General features: G+C 33.6%; 1 protein-coding gene across 1 annotated transcript; it reads left to right on the forward strand.

Annotated features, from left to right (window-relative positions):
- Positions 1-16,882: 16,882 nt before the first annotated feature.
- On the forward strand, positions 16,883-21,121 carry LOC110790482 (lysine-specific demethylase JMJ27-like). The gene has a single exon (XM_021995271.2). The coding sequence runs from the start codon at positions 17,139-17,141 to the stop codon at positions 20,919-20,921; it is 3,783 nt and encodes a 1,260-aa protein (XP_021850963.2). The 5' UTR covers positions 16,883-17,138; the 3' UTR covers positions 20,922-21,121.
- The last annotated feature ends 908 nt before the right edge of the window (positions 21,122-22,029 follow it).

The raw sequence follows: 22,029 nt of genomic DNA on the forward strand, positions 1-22,029 counted from the left end.
TTCAAAAGTCGCCTACAGAGAATTCTCCGCCTAAAACAACCAACAAATATTCCCAATCAACTTCTAATCATTCACAACTATACTAACACATTCTAACTACATCCTAAACATATTTAGAACTTTTCTCCAATAACAAAACTTGAATATTTGATTTCCTAGCATAACAATTATTGAATTAAAGATTGAAATTCGTTGAAAACTCTTTGCAAATATCATACTTAAATTTTCAGCAATATAACTTATTTAAAAACATTGCCAAGGCCAATCTACGTTCTTAGAACATCGAAACAATAAATTCAATAATCCACAATCATCCTGTCATGATTTAAAACTTAAAATTCATGCTTTTAATAATAAAAATCATTATTTCAATGCATTTATATAATCTGAAAATTAAATTTATTATTTAAACATAATATATAAATCTGAAAATTCTAATTAAAACATAAAAATGTATAATTTAAATTCAAGAACATAATTTGAATTATTAAAACTTAATTAAATTCGTTAATTAACTTAGGTTTAGAGAACAACCGAAATCAAGGAGGAGAGGAGAAGATTGGGCAGCGGCGTATGGTGCGGCGGCGACGGATGGCTGGTTGACGAAGGTGGTGTTGCGCGGCGGCGAGGAGGCTCGCGAAGAGCTGCACTGTTGCTTGCGAAAGGAGAAGGTTAAGGCTGGCTAGCGGCGCAATAAAAATGCACGGTGGCAGCGACGGTGCGGCGAGGCTGGTTGCGCGGTGCAAGTGGTGAGCGCTGGTGGTGGCGGTGGTAAAGGAGAGCGAGGAGAGGGACGACGATGGAGAAGCAGGCGGCGGTCAGGCGAGGTGGTTGACGGCGGCCTGAAGCAAGGAGAGGGGCAGCAACGCCCTTCACGTGGAACTAAAGCAAAGAAAGGGTTTTGGTTTTGGTTTTACGTGAAATAGAAAAGAGGAAGGAGGATTATTTTGGGTTTATTGATTTGGGCTTTACCCATTTGGGCCTAGAATTAGGATTTGGGTTTTAGTGTTTGAGTCAAACCGAATAGGATTGTTTTCTAAATTCAATCGTGTTTTCGTAATTCGATTTCTTTTCAACGTAAAATTATAAAATTACTTTTGATTTCATAAATCGTTAAAAATATTTAAAATGTAATAAAACAAATATACGTTAATTATATATTTATTAATAAAACTCGTAAATTCTATTTTAAATATAATTAACTATACATTAAAATATATTAATAAAATTTATAAAATTACGGGGGATTACAATCTACCCCTCTTAAAAGAAGTTTCGTCCCGAAACTTGACACGAAAATTCACATATCTTTCCAAACTTTTCAACTTATTCTTATTGTAGAAGTACTTTGTGCCACTCTTGTGCACTCTTTTTCCAACTAAAAGTTACTTGTAATACTCAAGAATACATTTTCTTATGCGGAGAATCTATTTACTTGCATCAACATGTATAAGTTGCTAAAAATTAGCATAAAATGCATAAAAATACCATAGAAATAGGTCAAAAGCGCGAATTTCTATCGCATTCTACCCTCCTTAAAGAAAACGAGTTACGCCCTCGTAACTCATCTCAGGGAATAACTTTGGATATTTCCACTTCAACGAATTCTGTCCCCAATACAATATTTTCACTCAAATCATTCAATGCGAACGCACTAGCAGCTAGCTTTAGGTCATGGGTAGGGTAATTGGTTTCATAAAGTTTCAATTGATGCGACAACCGGTGCGAAGGTCAAACGCTCTTTTAAAATCTAGAAAGCTTTCTCACATTTCTCACTCACTCGAATTTCGATTCCTCTTTCAACAAGTTGGCCAATGGTTTTGCTCTCTTCGAAAAGTCTTTCACAACCTCCCATAATGGTCATCTAGGCCTAGAAAACTTTAGATATCAGACACGTTCTTGGAATAGGTCACTCACTCACCTCTCTAATCTTAGCAGGATCTACAGAGACTCCTTCTGGTCAACTTTTCCTTTTTACCAAACCTCATTATGCCTTCCATGGATATGTATAACTTTTGGGCACAACTCCTAGCTCTTTCACCAATTCATATATTTCTTTTCATCTTTTTAAGACGCCAAATGATTTCTAACGATCCTGGACCACTCGAATCTTCTCTTAAATTTATTCCCTTAAGTAACGTAGTTTTCAATCAATTCAGTCATTCACTTTTCCGCCAGTGTCACTTATACCCATATGACTTCAAGATTTGTATACTTCATTTAATAAAACTAGATTCTTTCTAAGCGTCTCCAAGTAATCCTCAAGTGTTTGTCATGCTCTTTCTTGTTCCTTGAATAAATCGGGATATCATCAATAACATAATAACGAACTTAATTCGGAATTCGTAGAAAATCTCATTCATCAAATCCATAATTAATGCAGGTACATTGGTTAACCTAAAAGACATTATTCTAAACCCACAATGACAATACGAATCCTAATGAGGTCTTAGGCCCTTATCAGCTATTCTAAATTGGTGGTACTTCAACACAAATCAGACTTTGAGAACACACTCGCCCAATTCAATTGATCAAATATGTCATCTATCCTAGGCAAAGGATACTCGTTCTTGATGGTGTTTAGCTCCCTAAAATCGATGCATGATTCCATACTCTTATCTTTCTCCTTAACAAACAACACAGGATCTCCCCACGGTGATGCACTAGGCCTAATATACCCCTTAACGAAACAACTCTTGCAATTGTGTCTTACTTTGCTCATTTCGAGAGGTGTCATTCTATATGGTGCTTTAGTTATAGGTGTCGTTCCAGGAACTAAGTTTATAGTGAACTCAAAGGCTCCAACAGGTAACATACTTGCAATTTTACTCGGAAACACATCAATGAATCCACTCACAATACATCCCTGATTTCCACTCCAACTTCTTTACCCACCTCTAACACACTGCAGGAAAACAGTTCACACTCCTTATTCATCAAGTCCTCACTTGCATTACAGAAATAACTAAAGGTTCTTGGACTTCTCAAAACATCTATACGAGGTCAATATTCCAATATGGTTCCTTAAATTTACTTTCTGAATTTCACCGTACATCTATCTTAGCCTTGTACAAACTTAGCCAATCCCATCCTAAGGTTTATGAACTATTGTGCCTTTTGCTTTCACATTAAAGGAGTTTCCTTAAGACAGTAACAAACGAATCCCAATTGAATCTCTCAACAGCGCTAAGTCTAACCCCATTTTCTCTCCACCACAAATCAGCTTCATCTTCCAAGTACAGTACAACTTGACCACTCTCATGTTCTCAAGATAGTTCACATCCCCAAACAGTTTCTCAAACTCTCTAACCCAGTTCTCTAAAAAGGTAGGATCAGCTTTCCCCTTAAAGTATGGTGGCTTAACTTGGTTAGCCTCTCAAACATGTCCCCAGTAGAATCAGGACGCTCAGTTCTCTCTTCAGCCAGTCTTCCCGCCAAAAGGCGAATAACAGCAACTAACTCACTATTGCTTGACATTCTAGTGTGCGACCTAAAATTAATTACTCTACGATACATAACTCATATGTCCTCTCTACGAAAGAAATTTAGATTTGATCATAGAGATCGCATCAACAAACACTTATTCGAGAATGTACACCAATAATAGAGCAATCATCGTCACTCATTCAAGAAAATATCCCCATCAAGGACATACAATTTGAAAATCAATGAATGGAAATTCAATCACAACAACTAAGTAATAATATTCCCATTCTCGTGCCCAAAATAAACTCTTGATCCTTTGGATAATCAATGATCTAACTCTATTCCTCAAAAGAATGTTAATAACAATCCTAAATATCCACAACACACCTGTCCTTAAAATAAAATTAAAAGTTCTATGATATAAACATAAACTATTGTTGGCGAATTATGGAATTCTCACACTGGAAACGAATACTTTAACTTTTATTGCTAATTCTATAAAGGTTTAATACATCCTTGAAAAGAATAAAGAATAACTCAAACTCTTATTGCCTTAACTTTAAACTGTTGTAGCTTTGCTACTTATTCTCCAAAACATTTAAGAACAAACTAACTATTACAACTTCAAATGTTTAAGGCATCTTGTCTATCTGTTCTTTCCTTGGAAATTTGTGAAGTGAAATCTAGATCCTCAGTATTCGTCGATCTTCTCAAAGGATCCTATGTTGGTGTACTTGGAAAGAAGCGTTTTATTCATGAAACAAACAACTTAAGATCTTACTAGCGATTTCCCAACCAAAGCATAATCAGAATTCAATAAAACAATAAGTTTGGTGTAATCAAACAATTTTTATGCACATTTACATGCAACACTTAAACATTTAACATATGCACATAGCAATTAACTTCTTATGCTAGCAATTAACTACTAATGCACATATAATTCTATCCTATATGCCCTTTCCTATATTACCCATCTCTCATAATAAATCATAATAGGTCAAACATTGAAGAATTTAAAGAATAAAACAAGAACGATTAGTAAGAAAAAAGTTTATTAAACGAATTAATAATAAACGAATAAATAAAATAAAGATTTTTTTTTTTTTCTTTTCTTTTTTTTTTTTTTTTTTTTTTTAAACGAATAATTAATAAGAAATTTTTATTAAACGAATAAATAATAAACGAATAAATAATAAACGAATAAATATACTTAAGGAATAAGATTTTTATTTTATTTTTTTCGAATATATTTAATTTAATTTCGAAAATAAAGAAAAACGTACTTAATTAACATAAACGAAAAGTTTCGAATAAATAAGTTAATTCCGAACTTAAATAAGAAATATTATATACTTTCAAACAAGATAAAAGGAAATCGGCCCCCCAAAAAAAAAGTACCAATTTTTTGAACAATATAGTGCGTAGAAGCTCGATTTTTAAGAAATTTATTTTAAATAACTAGATAGTTAGGCGCCTAAAAAAAATTGTTAAAGTAAAACCTTAGCTTCTAGATACCACTTTGTAACACCCCGACAATTCTCTCTTTTCTAAAATAATCTTTTAATATAAAACGTAGAGAATTATCAAGGCATTATCGCCCGTGTGAAAACGTAACGGCTTATTCAGAATTTTGCAGCGGAAAACATAAAACTAACTTTAGGTTTATAAATAATCGATTACAGGTTTAATCCCAAAAACCAATAAACGAAAAATAAGGAAATATAAATAGTACGACCAGTTTAAAGTCCAATTAAACAAACCCAAGTCAACTTAGCAAATCAAAACTAAATACAAGCTCTCTATTCCCGATCCCAATGATGCAACATCTTCAAACCTGCAGATGGACAATGCTTATTGATCCTTAGAGACTGCTCACCAAAGATTGGGTCATCACAGGATCAATAAGGCATAGCCATGATCAACATGCACAAGCAAAAGCACGTAATCAGCAAAGCTGAGTACCACATACTAAATCAATAATAATCCTAACATGATTCTATTAAACGAACAATCATAACATGATGCTGATGAAATATAAGTAAAGGCAAACGACACATATTAATTTGAATACCACACTTGACTAGACTAAGCTAGACTGGACTAGACTTTGATAACAATAATATTATTTTAATTGAAATAGGCAATGGACCGAGTTTTCTAGCTAGGCGAGGTACGGGCGCGACTCCGTAACCTCAGTGACCTGCGATATCGAGGAACGTTTGACTGAAAATAGGACGCGGTGATCAATCCGGTCCGAATGAAAGGCCATGGGCTACCACCATGAACCCCAACTCCTGTTTGTCCGTCACTTTAGACGTGCACAGTCTAAAGCTATTGCTACTCAGTTTCACCTTACATGATTTACAAATTGACACCCTGTTATGACTCAACAATCACATAAGGCATGCAACTCACATTTATTTATAACTATTTTTATCTTGGAATTGAGTAAGTGATCACAAAGGCATCAAACAAGACTCATTCCAATTAACTCCAATCTTTTCTTTAATACTGATCAACCCCTGAATATGGGTATAAGGTTTCAACTTACTAAATAAGGTCCTCCGCCCTCATAAAGTAGTGAAAAGCTAAAAAGGGAACAACAATTAACTGATCTGAATTATATACTAAATAATCTAGTGTTCCCAATCGAACATGTTTGTATCAATCTTCCATACTAACATGTTATAATCCTCAAAATGCAATAAAGGTTTAATATGTTCATTCAACAGTATCAAACATGCAATTTTAACCTGACTAAGTTCATCAACAATATTAACATAACCAAGTTCATCAATAATTCAACATGGTTTCAACAATTAGCACACATTCCAAGCACACAGGTATGTACGTACCTTGTGTAAACAAACTGCAAGACCACTTTAATAATTCAAAAGTCGCCTACAGAGAATTCTCCGCCTAAAACAACCAACAAATATTCCCAATCAACTTCTAATCATTCACAACTATACTAACACATTCTAACTACATCCTAAACATATTTAGAACTTTTCTCCAATAACAAAACTTGAATATTTGATTTCCTAGCATAACAATTATTGAATTAAAGATTGAAATTCGTTGAAAACTCTTTGCAAATATCATACTTAAATTTTCAGCAATATAACTTATTTAAAAACATTGCCAAGGCCAATCTACGTTCTTAGAACATCGAAACAATAAATTCAATAATCCACAATCATCCTGTCATGATTTAAAACTTAAAATTCATGCTTTTAATAATAAAAATCATTATTTCAATGCATTTATATAATCTGAAAATTAAATTTATTATTTAAACATAATATATAAATCTGAAAATTCTAATTAAAACATAAAAATGTATAATTTAAATTCAAGAACATAATTTGAATTATTAAAACTTAATTAAATTCGTTAATTAACTTAGGTTTAGAGAACAACCGAAATCAAGGAGGAGAGGAGAAGATTGGGCAGCGGCGTATGGTGCGGCGGCGACGGATGGCTGGTTGACGAAGGTGGTGTTGCGCGGCGGCGAGGAGGCTCGCGAAGAGCTGCACTGTTGCTTGCGAAAGGAGAAGGTTAAGGCTGGCTAGCGGCGCAATAAAAATGCACGGTGGCAGCGACGGTGCGGCGAGGCTGGTTGCGCGGTGCAAGTGGTGAGCGCTGGTGGTGGCGGTGGTAAAGGAGAGCGAGGAGAGGGACGACGATGGAGAAGCAGGCGGCGGTCAGGCGAGGTGGTTGACGGCGGCCTGAAGCAAGGAGAGGGGCAGCAACGCCCTTCACGTGGAACTAAAGCAAAGAAAGGGTTTTGGTTTTGGTTTTACGTGAAATAGAAAAGAGGAAGGAGGATTATTTTGGGTTTATTGATTTGGGCTTTACCCATTTGGGCCTAGAATTAGGATTTGGGTTTTAGTGTTTGAGTCAAACCGAATAGGATTGTTTTCTAAATTCAATCGTGTTTTCGTAATTCGATTTCTTTTCAACGTAAAATTATAAAATTACTTTTGATTTCATAAATCGTTAAAAATATTTAAAATGTAATAAAACAAATATACGTTAATTATATATTTATTAATAAAACTCGTAAATTCTATTTTAAATATAATTAACTATACATTAAAATATATTAATAAAATTTATAAAATTACGGGGGATTACACCGGCAATATCATCGTTTCCGGAGTATTCATTTCTTGCCTGTGACGATCTTAGCTCCCACTGAAACCAAGATCCGTCGGTTCCGAATATTCATAGATGGAGTATTTAATGCCATTAAATACTTGATCCGTTTACGTACTATTTGTGTGACCCTACGGGTTCAGTCAAGAGTAAGCTGTGGATTAATATCATTAATTCCACTTGAACTGAAGCGGCCTCTAGCTAGGCATTCAGCTCACTTGATCTCACTGAATTATTAACTTGTTAATTAATACTGAACCGCATTTATTAGACTTAACATAGAATGCATACTTGGACCAAGGGCATTATTTCCTTCAATACACATATCAGTTCTAATCTAGACATTATACGTACAGATCAGTTCTGATCTGAATATGATATGTACATATCAGTTCTGATATGCACATATCGGTTCTAATCAAGACATAATCTTATCATATCGGTTCTGATTTGGACAAATCAGTTCTTGGACATGATCTTTATAGATCGATTCTGATTTGGAGATGATATGTGAAAAATCAATTCTGATCTAGACATATCGGTTCTGATCTACACATGACCTATAAAAATCATTTCGATCTAATCTGGACATGATTTATACGGATCGGTACTGATCTGGACATGATCTGTACAGATCGGTTATGATCTAGACAAGATCTGATCGTTCCAGATCTAGATAAAAACATTTTTTTATTAAAATAATAGTAATAATAATAATAATAATAATAATAATAATAATAATAATAATAATAATAATAATAATAATAATAATAATAATAATAATAAGAGTGTGATGCCCTCGAGTTCATGGCTAGGGTCTCACGGGTAGCTCAGAGTAACACGGCTGCTGCTAACATTCGTTCTTTTCTTTTTCATCGTTTGTGTTTTGCTTTGAATAAGGGTGTTGGAGCCCAATTAGTGGCTAGGCTCCCATCCAACTTTGTGTAATCGCTTCTTCATAATAATAATAATAATAATAATGATGATAATAATAATAAGAGTAGTAGTAATAATAATAATAATAATAATAATAATAATAATAATAATAATAATAATAATAATAATAATAATAATAATAATAATAATAATAATAATAATAATAATCTGACCAATAATAATAATAATCTGACCTGATCTGAACTTATGTTTTCTGGTCTGATCTGATCTGGACTTATGTTTTCTGATTTGTTTTGATCTGATATGATCTGAAATAAGTAATAAGGTCCCGAAATAAGGTGAACTAAACAAGGTCAAATTCATAACATCTTAAATTCTTAATTCATCGATGGGGAATAATTGATTAGTTCTTCCATTTAATTTCTATATCAACGTACACCATTACGTAGATTTGATAAAATATACAACTCTTGCATAGCACGGGCTAAAACCTAGTTAGATTTAAATGTGAACGGACAATAAACTCAAAGATTGATATCTAATGTGAACGTAGAATTTTACTAGATAATTGACGTGCACATGTTTTCAACAAGTAGTGATGTCTAATACATTCATATATATGGTTGATCGTTATTAATGATTGATTATGAGATTCCACTTAAACTTCTGATAAGTTAAAAAAGTATACTTAAGATTTTGCTTATGCAAGACAAATATGGATTATGGAGACTATTGTTGTGGATAGAAATGATTTCCTATAGAAACGGGTCTAAGGTTACAACATATCTTCCTTTGTGAAAGCAACACTTTTAATAAAGATGTGACTGAATCTTCTTATTTCATGGACAGTAGATTTTCTATCAGATCGTTTGACACTTATTTAAATGTTAGATCATATCAAATAGTACTTATATTATATTTGAGGGAGAAAGTAGATGTTTTCTTTTTGTAAGAATGACCTAATGTTACCTCTGAGGTGAGTGTAAATACAATCATAATTTCTTATTTAAAAGTAGGGTTTAATAAATATTGTATATCAGAGTAAAAGTTAACTAAATATGCTTAAAATTTACCCCAATATATGTAAAAGTTATCTAATTTTTAGTGATAATTTTTTCATTTTAATAAAAAAACACGCCTTCAAAATCACTAATAATATATAAAGGTAACCACTTAATCATTTAAAATATTTATCTACCAACTTTTTTTCATAATATAAAGTTAATTAAAACCCACTCCGTACTAAAACTTACAAAAAAGTGGGTAAAGATTATCCTGGTGTATCTCTTACGTGTAAGACCTTTTGAAGTATAATACGTAATGGTAATGGAATTTAAAATGTGTTTGGATAATAGGAAATGAAGAAAAAATGAGGGGAGGGAGACTATCTTCCTTCACGCGTTATTATTAACTACGAAGTATTTAATAAACACTATCTCTCCAAAATTCAAGAGATTGGGGGGGGGGGGTGGAGCTCCACCTTTCCCTCCTTTTTTGGTTTCGCGCAATTTTGATGGTGCATCATGGTGCACGTATCTCTATGTGCACCACTATTAAAACTACGTCGTTTTGATATACTTTTTTGCATTTATTTTTTTTAAAAAACACTGATATTTGGTTTTTTCATTTTTTACTTATTTCGGCCTTCAATTTCTATCCTTTTACGGAGTAGAATTGAACAACTTTCACTATTTCTTCCATTTAAAATATACGTAGTACGAACATAGATTGCATGTTCCCATTTCACCCTAACGCACTCATAGATCAAGGCCTGATTGTTAATAGCCTGTATATATTGTTCTTTGTGTTACAAAAGCATGTTCTTTTTCTTCCTTTGGTATGTTCATTTTGAAGGATTATTGTTAGCTTGTGTTTTTGTATTAGTGAAGCAAGTTCTATTATCTAAATCTTTACTATGTATGTTCTTTTTATTCGCTTTGTATGTTCATTGTGAATCAATTAATTGTTCTTTTTATTTTTCCAACGTTATCAATGTTCTTTGGGTTACTGAGTCATATTCTCTTATTTATATCTTTGTGTTCTTTTGCTTCTGCAATGGCTGCTCAACCATTATAGGAAATTCAAGGTTTTCTTTTTATTTATTTTGTTTTTCTTATTTTTTGCGTAAGGTTAGTTAGGAGGGAGAGTGAGTATAGCAATATTGTTGCAGAGCAAGATCAGTCCTAAATCTTAAGACTTGGAATGACATCATCAATATTATCTTAAGACAAGACTTTCATAATTTCACCCATTTATCTCCTTTTGTCTTAACAAAGTCTTAAGTGGAGTCTTGGTTTTTCAAGACCACAAATTCTTATTTACATGGGGTGCACGATAAATATTGTACACCGAAGTTAAAGTTGACGTAAAATGCTTAAAAGTCACCCTTATATATGTAAAAGTTATCTACTTTTTAGTAATAAAAAATTTTATTTTAATAAAAAATATTTCTTCAAAATCACTAACAATGTATAAAATTAATCATTTAATACTTTAAAATATTTATCTATTAACTTATTTTTTTAATAATATAAAAGTTAGAATAAACTGAGTAAAAGTTAGAGAAAACTGGATTAAAGTTATGTTGGTGCACAATAAATTTATTGTACAACTTGTGCACGCAAGACATTTTGTTTCAAGACTCAATTTAAGACTTGGACACTCACATGGGTGATGTCATCCTAAAAGTGGGTGATGTCATGTACATGTATTGAGAAATCTTAATTGAGTCTTAGGGGTGAAGAGAAAAATTTAGTTGAATTTTAGCAAGTCTTAGCACATAAAAAAATATTAAAAGTTAGTAGAAAGCTGATGTGGCATCTGAAGTAAGTCTTAAGATAAGACAGGGCTGAACATGCTCGGCGAAATATTAGGCTTTTGAGTTAAATATTATTTTTAAATACTTGTATTTAATATCCTTGGACTATAATTTCCCCAAAAGAAAAAATGTGGGCTGCATTTTATTTGAATTAGGTTGTCGTTTGTGAAAGGTGCACGGTGCTCTACATGCACTTGTGTCCACCTTCCACTAATTGTTCTAATATTGATTTATCAAAACTTTTAAAAATTATCAAAACTTATACTCCCTCCGTACGTATTTTAAAAAGAGATACACTTTCACCGGCACATAGTTTTAGGAGAATGAGTTGAATTTATTAAAATAAAAGAGATAAAAGAAAAGTGAATAATGAGTGAATTATTTATTATAGTAAAAAGATAATATGAGTGTGGGGACCATAAAAAAGAGATATATATTAATATAATTGGAAGTGGAAACCAAAACATGTCAAAATAAAAGTGTATATCTTTTTAAAATACGGTCGTTTAAGAAAAGTGTATCTCTTTTTAAAATACTGAGGGAGTAATTCGTATAATTTCCCTTTAATTTTGTTATTTAAACATATATTTTTCAATTAAAAGAAGCCCAAATAAATTTGAGGAAAACGGATCCTGAGAATCAAATACAATATTTACGCAAATTTTTTGTTGTACCCGTTTACAGGGAGAGCTGGTTGTAAGCTCATCTAAAACGTGGTCGTTTTGTGTTGTTTAAAATGAACATTAATATACTGCTATAAAAATGAACATTTACTATTTTGAAAATGAATATTTATTTAATATTTGGAAACAAACATTTATTTGTTTATTTTGAAATGGACATTTATCTAATCATTCGAATATGAATGTTTATCTAATTATTTGGCAACCCTCATTAATTAAACCAATTTATAAATGAACATTTAATTTATCACGAAAAGTCGCTCCTCTCTCCCTCTCTCTCCCTCCCTCTTTTCTCCCTCCTCTCTCATTTTCTAGGGTTTCAGTTTTCTTGGCCGTTTAGGCCAAAAATAGTCTAATTTCTTCAGAAATTAGATTAATTCCGACCCTTCTTCTTGCTTTTCATTGTTTTCATGTTTTGTCTATTTTTTTTGTTTCTTTTCCGTTGGTCTATTCCCAAATTTATTTGGGTTTTCCCTAGATTTTTCTAGGTTTTTTATGAGATTTTTTTTAGGGTTTCAATAATTGGGAAGGAGATTTGGATTCATACAGGTTTAGATTTTATCATCAACTCGTCGATCGGAACAATTCGTGCGCAGATTGGGAAGGGCTCTACTTGGAAAGATATACAAAAACATCGAAAATCACTGCTCGCATCAAGCTAGAAGCGGTGGAGTACGAGATGTGCTTTAGAATGCAGAATAGTAATTGTTTTGAGTCTAACAGTTATGTATTTTCTTTGAATCTGTGGTATGCAAATCTCTTTTATCATTGTAGATGTCGTATGGCTAACTATTAGTGATATTGTTCTTCCCCGTCAGAAAAAAGAAGAAATGAGCATTTATCTACTGATTGTGAAATGAGTATTTACTAATTCTAAAATGAACTTAGTTATTGCATTACTATGTTATTACTTTGAACATATATTTACATATATTGAGCAATTAAATCATGTCAATAACATATTTTACCGAAAAAATTAACATTTTAGGCATTCCCTATGTAAAATTGTACTTAAATTACAAGATATTGGTAGAAATCATCCATTTACTTTTCTATATCTTCAATCTTGAATCTTGTTTTTGATGTAGTCTCGAGTTCTTATACTTTTGAATGTGTGTATGAAGTGTGATTTTAACACAATATTTGACTTTAACGGTTTCAATTTCCTCATTGTTGTAGGCTGAAAATGAAAATAGTAAGTAACTTGATATGATGATTACAACTAATTAAAAATTAACATTTACTAATTTGTAAAATGATGAGCATGCAAAGAAAACAAATAGGTTAAAAAGAAATAACAAGGGTATAAAAGATGATCATTAATAGAACAAGAAAGAACAAAGAATATAAAAGGTATGAACAAATAAAACAAAAAGTATGACCAATTTTCATTATGAACATTAACCAGATGATTATTATGAACAAACAAATAAAAAAGAAAGAACAAACAATCCAGACGCTTGTAAAAACATAAGATATCAATGAAGATCTTAATTTCATTATGAACATTAACCAGATGATTATTATGAACAAACAAATAAACAAGAATAAACAAACAATTCAACAAAAAAGAACAAACAATATAAAAAAGAACATAAAATCCATAATAAAGAACAAACAATACAACCATTATGAACATTTTTATGATGAATTTAAAAAACAAAATGAAAGAACAAACAATACAACAAGAAAGAACAAACAATGACTAAATGTCAGTCGTGCGTGCGCTTTTGACTGTTCCAAAGCAACGTCGTTTTTTTTATTGGGGGGGGGGAGTACAACCGCAAATTTTTGGCTATACCCGGGTACAGCCAAAGCTGGCTGTACCCCCATCCAAAACGATGTCGTTTTGTGTTGTTTAAAATGAACATTAATATACTGGTACAAAAATGAACATTTACTATTTCGGAAATGAACATTTATTTATTTATTTGGAATGAACATTTACTATTTTGGAAATGAACATTTATTTATTTATTTGGAAATAAACTACAAAAATGAACATTTACTATTTCGGAAATGAACATTTATTTATTTATTTGGAATGAATATTTTCTATTTTGGAAATGAATATTTATTTATTTATTTGGAAATAAACAATATAGGCGCTTGTAAAAACATAAAAGACCAATGAAGTGAACAATTTCATTATGAACATTAACCATATATTTATTGTGAACAAACAAATAGACAAGAAAGAACAAATAATTCAACAAAAAAGAACAAACAATATAAAAAAGAACATAAAATTCCAGAAAAAAGAACAAACAATACAACAATTAGGAACAATTTTATGATGAATTTTGAAGCCAACATAAAAAAACAAACAATACAACAAGAAAGAACAAACACTAGTACAAAAATGAACATTTACTATTTCGGAAATGAACATTTATTTATTTATTTGGAATGAACATTTACTATTTTGGAAATGAAAATTTATTTATTTATTTGGAAATAAACTACAAAAATGAACATTTACTATTTCGGAAATGAACATTTATTTATTTATTTGGAATGAACATTTACTATTTTGAAAATGTACATTTATTTATTTATTTGGAAATAAACAATATAGGCGCTTGTAAAAACATAAAAGACCAATGAAGTGAACAATTTCATTATGAACATTAACCATATATTTATTGTGAACAAACAAATAAACAAGAAAGAACAAATAATTCAACAAAAAAGAACAAACAATATAAAAAAGAACATAAAATTCCAGAAAAAAGAACAAACAATACAACAATTATGAACAATTTTATGATGAATTTTAAAGCCAACATGAAAGAACAAACAATACAACAAGAAAGAACAAATAATAAAGCAGATAATTATCATGAACAAACAAATAAACAAGAAAGAACAAATAATTCAACAAAAAAGAACAAACAATATAAAAAAGAACATAAAATTCCAGAAAAAAAAGAACAAACAATATAACAATTATGAACAATTTTATGATGAATTTTAAAGCCAACACGAAAGAACAAACAATACAACAATAAGTTTGATGAATGAATTTAAAAAACAACAAGAAAGAACAAATAGTACAACAAGAAAGAACAAACAATACAAAAAGAAAGAATAAAAGATGAATGAAGAGTTTAATTATGAACATTAACCATATGATTATTATAAACAAACAAATAAACAAGAAAGAACAAATAATATAAAAAAGAACATAAAATTCCAGAAGAAAGAACAAAAAATACAACAATTATGAAAATTTGATGATGAATTTAAAAAACAACAAGAAAGAACAAACAGTACAACAAAAAAGAACAAACAGTACAACAAGAATGAACAAACAGTACAATAAAAAAGAACAAACAGTCGACAAGAATGAACAAACAATATGAGCGCGTCGTTTTTGGGGGTACAGCCAGAGCTGGCTGTACCCGGGTACAGCAGTTAGCAATTGGAGTACAACTACTAATGGTTGTACCCGAGTACACCAGTTAGGGGTTACTATTTAAGCATGCATGTATCCTTTAGGCTTACGGATATTGGATGGCTTTGGCCCATACTTATTAAAGGCCAAAATCCACATCGGTGATTGAACTTGGACTAGATATGCATTAATAATCGGTTGTTGAAATTTCAATTGAATAGTCTACTTATTTTATGGAGTAATGATTAATTATTAATTAATATCACTCAAAGTAGACCAATCTAATAACATTTTGTATGACTTTATTTTTTTCCTATTTTGTAATCTTAAAAAATAAAAAAAAGGTTGAACGTGTGCATACTAAATGAAGGGTAAACGTAGAAGTGTAGTATCTAAATTTTATTTTCTCTTTTCACTATTTGAGATAAATTGACAAAATCCGTTAACAGGTGGTAACTTTGAAAGTTTGTGATTTTATAAGGTGATAATTTTAAATAAAAATATATAAGGTGAGAAGTTTGAAAAAGTGGACTTTTTAAAGTGGTAATTTTGAAATTTCCTTAGTAGTATGATGATACAATTTGCTCGCTAAAGTAATAACGTTTGGATCCTCTAATAACTCTGGTTCGTCTGACATATGTCGTTATTGTCATGTCGACCACCAGACCGCCAGGACTTCCTATGTTAAAAAGGCAGAACTTTGATGCTCTCGTCTTCTTCAATCCCCTCTGCTTAACCCGTCTGATTGGCGATTCTTTCAGGGGTTCAACCAGCCTAGCTTGGAGCAACTTTTTCATTCTTTGCTTGGTCTTTCTCCGATGTCTCCAAACCGACCAGTTCATAAATGATTCGTTATTAAAAGATCCAACATTAATCCATCCTTGTTTTGTTATGCCCAAGAGGTGTTTGTTTTGTTCCATCTAGATTTTATTTTATTTTATTTTAACTAGCATCTTATACCCCCAAAAGTTACGCTTTCTTACTCACTCTATTTCACTTTATCAACTTTTTCTTACACAATCCTGCCTTTTATTACTTTTCTTTTAGGTCAATTTTTGTAGACTACATGAATTTTAACTGAAGTAATTTAATTGATCTGAACTTATTTATGGTGTTGGATCGAATTGAATTTGTTTATTGTTTTTGAGTTGAAATAATCTTAGTCTCTGTTTAGTTCACCCGAATTTGGTTGAAATTAACTTATACTATAGATTAATTGACTTAGTAGAACTTATTTGAATTTATGTTTGCTAACAAACTTATTTATGTTGAAACGAATGAGCTGTGAGCCAAATTGTCTGATTTCTTTTAAAAATTGTTTTAGAACATATCAAACCTTACTTTTTCAAAATAAGTCAAAATAAGTTAAAACAAACCGAATTTTATTTATTGCGTTGAACTAAAGTGGATACTGAAAGGAAAAAAATTCATAAAAATAAATTGTACTCCCTCCGTTTCCTTTTATTTATGATTTTTTCTCCTTTCAGAATCCACTTTCGTTCCGTATCCATATTTTTCTTACACCGACCAATCCAAAAAACAGAGGATATAGTGATATACGATGTTTCCTAAACAGTGGGAAACAAAACCGGGTGCTTATGCAAGTCCTCGAAACCCGTGAAATACACCAATTGTTTACTTTTAACCAAACATTAATTTTTTCATGCTTCTTGAGTTCTTTCACTTCAATCTTTACCAAATCTAGGTCTCAATCTAAATCTCTCTCCAATTTCATCTTTATAGTCAATTAACCATGAATTCAGAAGGAGACCTACCGTTGACTTCTAATAACGGGTCTCAGGAACCACCGATCGAGGCAGAAGAAGGCGGCGGAATACCGCCGGAAAAAACTCATGAAGTAGCGGAGAAGGTGGTGAGGAAACGAGGCCGACCGCCGAAGTCAAACCCACCAGTGAAGAAACTAGGCCGACCACCGAAGTCGAAGCCGAATGAAAACCCGCCAGTGAAGAAACGTGGCCGAAAGCCGAGGCCGAAGGAAGAGAGTAATGCTGGTGGAACTAGTACAACAAAGGGGGATAGAGATGAGTGTGATGTGGGGGTTTCTGGGAAAGTGGATGTTGAAGAAGGGTTGGTGAGTATTGGTTCAGAGAGTGCTGAGGTTGGGGACAAAAAGGAATGCACTGAAGGTGTTTGTGAAAATGCCTCAGAGAAAACGAACAACAAGAATGGCAGAAGAACTAGGGGAATGGGAAAGGGGAAAGCAGTTCCAGTTCAGGAGAAGGGTAGGAAGAAGGTAATTGATGAAGATGGGAATGAAGTTGGAGCGAATACATGTCATCAGTGTAAGAGGAATGACAAGGGAAGAGTTGTTCACTGTAATTCATGCAAAAGGAAGAAATATTGCCTGATTTGTATTCGTAATTGGTATCCTGATAAGACAGAGGAGTATTTTGTTGAATCTTGCCCGGTTTGTCGTGATAATTGCAATTGCAAGGCTTGCTTGAGGTTGGAAGGGGCGACTAAACGTATAGTTGAGAAGCATAAGTTGGAGATTAGTGAAGATGATAAGAAGAAACACTCTTTGTATTTGTTGCAAGCAGTTTTACCTTGCCTGAAGCAGTTCAATGAGGAGCAGACGAGGGAGAAAGAGGCTGAGGCTCGAATTCGAGGTGTGTCGCCATCTGAGGTAATAGTTGAACGTATTGAATACTCTCCTGATGAACGTATGTTTTGTAATAACTGTAAGACTTCCATTGCTGATATGCATAGGACTTGTCCGCATTGTTGTTATGATTTATGTCTTTTTTGTTGTCGGGAAATTCGAGATGGTAATCTTAAAGCTGGTGGTGAGGAGGTGGTTGTGGACTTTGTGGATAGAGGTTATGATTACATGCTTGGAGGAGACCCTGAACCTTTGATAAATAAGAAGATTCCTGATGTTATTTGCACGAATGCTGGTTTAGAGCCTTTGATAAATGAGAACATTAATAATGGTGTTAGCGTGGATTCTAGTTTAGAACCCTTGAAAAGTGAGAATATTCCTGTTGATGTTGGCATGAGTGTTGATTCCGAGTCTTTGAAAGATGCTAATCTTCCTGTTGGTGTTAGCATGGATGTTGTTGGTTCAGAACATTTGATAAACGGGAACCCTCCTGGTGGTGATGTTAGCATGGATGTTGATTCAAAACCTTTGAAAAATGAGAACCTTACTGGTGATGTTAGCATGGATGTTGGTTCAGGACCCTTGAAGAATGAGAACATTTCTGAAAATGTTAGCATGGATGCTGATTCAGAACCTTGGAAAAAGGAGAACATTCTTGATGATGCTTGCTTGACTGTTGTTTCAGAACCTATGAAAAATGAAAGCATTCCTGATGATGTTAGCATGGTAGCTGGTTCAGAGTCTTTGAAGAGGGAGAACATTCTTGATGAAGTTAACATGGATTATGGTGCAGAGCCTTTTAAGAGGGAGAACATTCTTGATGAAGTTAACATGGATGCTGGTGCAGAGACTTTGAAAAAGAATAAAATTCCTGATGAACCAGCGTCATTAGAATGGAAGTCAAATGAAGACGGTAGCATACCTTGCCCCCCAAAGGGACTAGGTGGGTGTGGCTGTGGGTTGCTGGAACTAAAGCATATGTTCCCAGTGGATCTTTCAGAGTTGGTAAAAAATGTAGAAGAAGTACTAGGAACCTGCAAAGCTGAGGGTATGCATGTAGGTTCACAAAGCTGCTCCTGCACCAGTTCTATGAGCAATGGAGGTTTTAATGGTAATTCAAGGAAAGCTGCCTCCCGAGATGATTCGGGTGACAACTCTTTGTACTGTCCCGCTGCCATTGACATCAAAACTGAAGATTTGGAACATTTTCAATGGCATTGGGCCAAGGCTGAGCCTATCATTGTCAGAGACGTTCTTGAGACCACAAGTGGTTTGAGTTGGGAGCCCATGGTCATGTGGCGTGCTTTTCGCCAGCTGAAACATCCAAAGCATGCCAGGCAACTGGATGTAAAGGCTATCAATTGCCTAAATTGGTGTGAGTTAGATATCAATATTCATAAATTCTTTGGTGGGTATACAAAGTGTCAATTTGATCCTTTCATGTGGCCTTTGCTATTGAAATTGAAAGACTGGCCACCATCTACTGAATTTGATAAGAATTTACCTAGGCATGGTGCTGAGTTTATCCAGGCCTTGCCATTTAAAGAGTACACACATCATCTTAGTGGCATTCTTAATCTTGCTTCAAAGTTGCCGAAGGACTATCTGAAGCCAGACTTGGGGCCAAAAACTTACATTGCTTACGGGGTTGCACAGGAGTTGGGGCGAGGAGATTCAGTGACTAAACTTCATTGTGATATGTCTGATGCAGTGAACATTTTGACACATACCGCAGAAACAAAGCTCAATGCCAGTCAGCTCCGAAAGATCAGACAATTGAAGCAGAAGCAGGTTGCCCAAGATCTTAAAGAAGTATATGGCAGTAGATCAATTGCAAACAATGATAGGCATGTAACTGATTTAGCTAGTAGTCAGTTGCATGACGCTGCTCCTGAATTTCCTAGTAACTGCGAGCCTGCTGCAGGCACATCTGGACTCGGTTCTGTGATGAAGCAAGATCTTCCAAATGTACCAGAGCTAGAAGATAATAAACCATCTCTTTCGAGGGATATAGAATTAGTAGTAGAATCCGCAGAGCCTGTGATCACTGATAAGCTATGTGATGGCCTTGTAGCTGCAGAGGAAGAAAATGATGTGTTTACTAGATCCGCTGATGGGTCTAGAGGAAATGACACACATGCTAAGATTGAAGTGAAGCAACATGCTGATAATAGAGAAAACAATAGCAACCATAAAGATGAAGTAAATGCTGATGCGACTGAAGAGGTTAAGCCCACTGCTGGGAAAAAGAGAGGCAGAAAAGGGAAAAGGGGACGTCCTAAGTCCTGTAAAACACTGAAGGGAACTAATATATCCAGTCCCCAGGTTGAAATGAGGACTTGTGTTAGTGAAGGAGAGAGTGACCCAGACTTACTGACTGCACAGCCTAGCAGTGATGGTAGGATAGATGAAGATATGGGAGTTTCAGAATCTGAGGGTGCTGCCCTATGGGATATCTTCCGGAGACAAGACACACCGAAGCTACAACAGTATCTTAAGAGGCATTTTAAGGAATTCAGGCACATATATGGTTCTCTTGTGCAGCAGGTTGTGCATCCAATTCATGACCAAACATTCTACTTGACTGAAGAGCACAAAAGAAACCTGAAGAAGGAATATGGTGTCGAGCCATGGACATTTGTGCAAAAGCTTGGCGAAGCTGTCTTTATTCCTGCTGGTTGTCCACACCAGGTCCGGAATCTGAAGTCCTGCATTAAAGTCGCGATGGATTTTGTCTCACCTGAAAATGTTCCAGAATGTGTACGTTTGACTGAAGAGTTCCGAGTCCTTCCCCCGAATCACAAAGCAAAGGAGGATAAACTGGAGATAAAGAAGATGACACTTTATGCTGTGGAGGAGGCCATTAAGGACTTGAAGTCCTCTTTTTCTGATGTTGAGGAAGATAGACCTTGATTTCCAATTTCAGTTAGTTTGTATTCTCCCTTTTAGCATTCTTATTTCTTGGGTTCGTAATTGAAATTCCTCATGATTCAGCTTGAACCTTTATGTGTGTTTGTATTATGTATAAGGTGGATCTCACAAGTCCATGTTATATTTTTATAGGCTTGATAAAATTTTGTTATCCTTGATTATATATAAGCTTTCTTCCTGGATTTCAGATTTCAGTTACTTTGTGTTTTCTTCCATTGTAACATTCTTATTTTCGATGTCTATGATTTTACTTCCTAACAAATCATGTTTTCGGTGGATTTTTTGGAGTCAAACCTCTATTTAAATAATTATGATACATTTTGTATAAAGACTAAAGAGGCGTATTTGTGATAACTTTTCATCTTTTTGGATAAGGATTCTGATTGAAGAGGGAACTTAATATCTATTATGTGTAAAAGATTATGACTTGTACACTTGTACACCGATTTTGCTCAAAATGATTATAGCTTGTACTTGTTAATTTATCCATACGTGTATGATTGTACCTCATATGTCATTTGTGTACCTATGTTGTGGGAGACAATCTTAGTTAGTGTATGCATGTATAAAGACTTTCAGCTTCTATTTGAACTGAACATAGTCTTGTAGTAAAATGTGTTTGGATGGTGCCTGTGCTTGAGGGTCTTCTGTTGAATGGATGATTCAACATATTTCTTCTCTACCTTTCAATTTTGTGGTTATTGTGGTAGGCTGTTTCCTTTGCTTTCTTATTATGATTGTTTTATTTGATAAACATGGACAATTAACTTTCGTGGACAAAATTGGGAGACATAGCATGAGGTATTACGATGCCAGGGTGATACTTTTCTTGCAAATGGAGGGAATATGATAAGGGGTTGCCTACTTTCTTCTGTATGATGCATGCATCTGGAAGGCCTTTGGTGTTCCTTCTCATTTGTACTCATGGTGCCACTGCATTTCATACTTTTGTGACTTTTGTCTATGGAAGGTATGTGACTGCCTTAATTTAGATGTCGGTGTTGTTTAGTTTTAGAAGCCACAAAGTGGGATAATTGCCTGCAGCAATTACAATTCCTACCTCTGTCTAGTGCCGCGAGATGCCTATTGG

This window comes from Spinacia oleracea, chromosome 5 (genome assembly GCF_020520425.1).
Source record: "Spinacia oleracea cultivar Varoflay chromosome 5, BTI_SOV_V1, whole genome shotgun sequence".
NCBI lineage: Eukaryota > Viridiplantae > Streptophyta > Magnoliopsida > Caryophyllales > Amaranthaceae > Spinacia > Spinacia oleracea.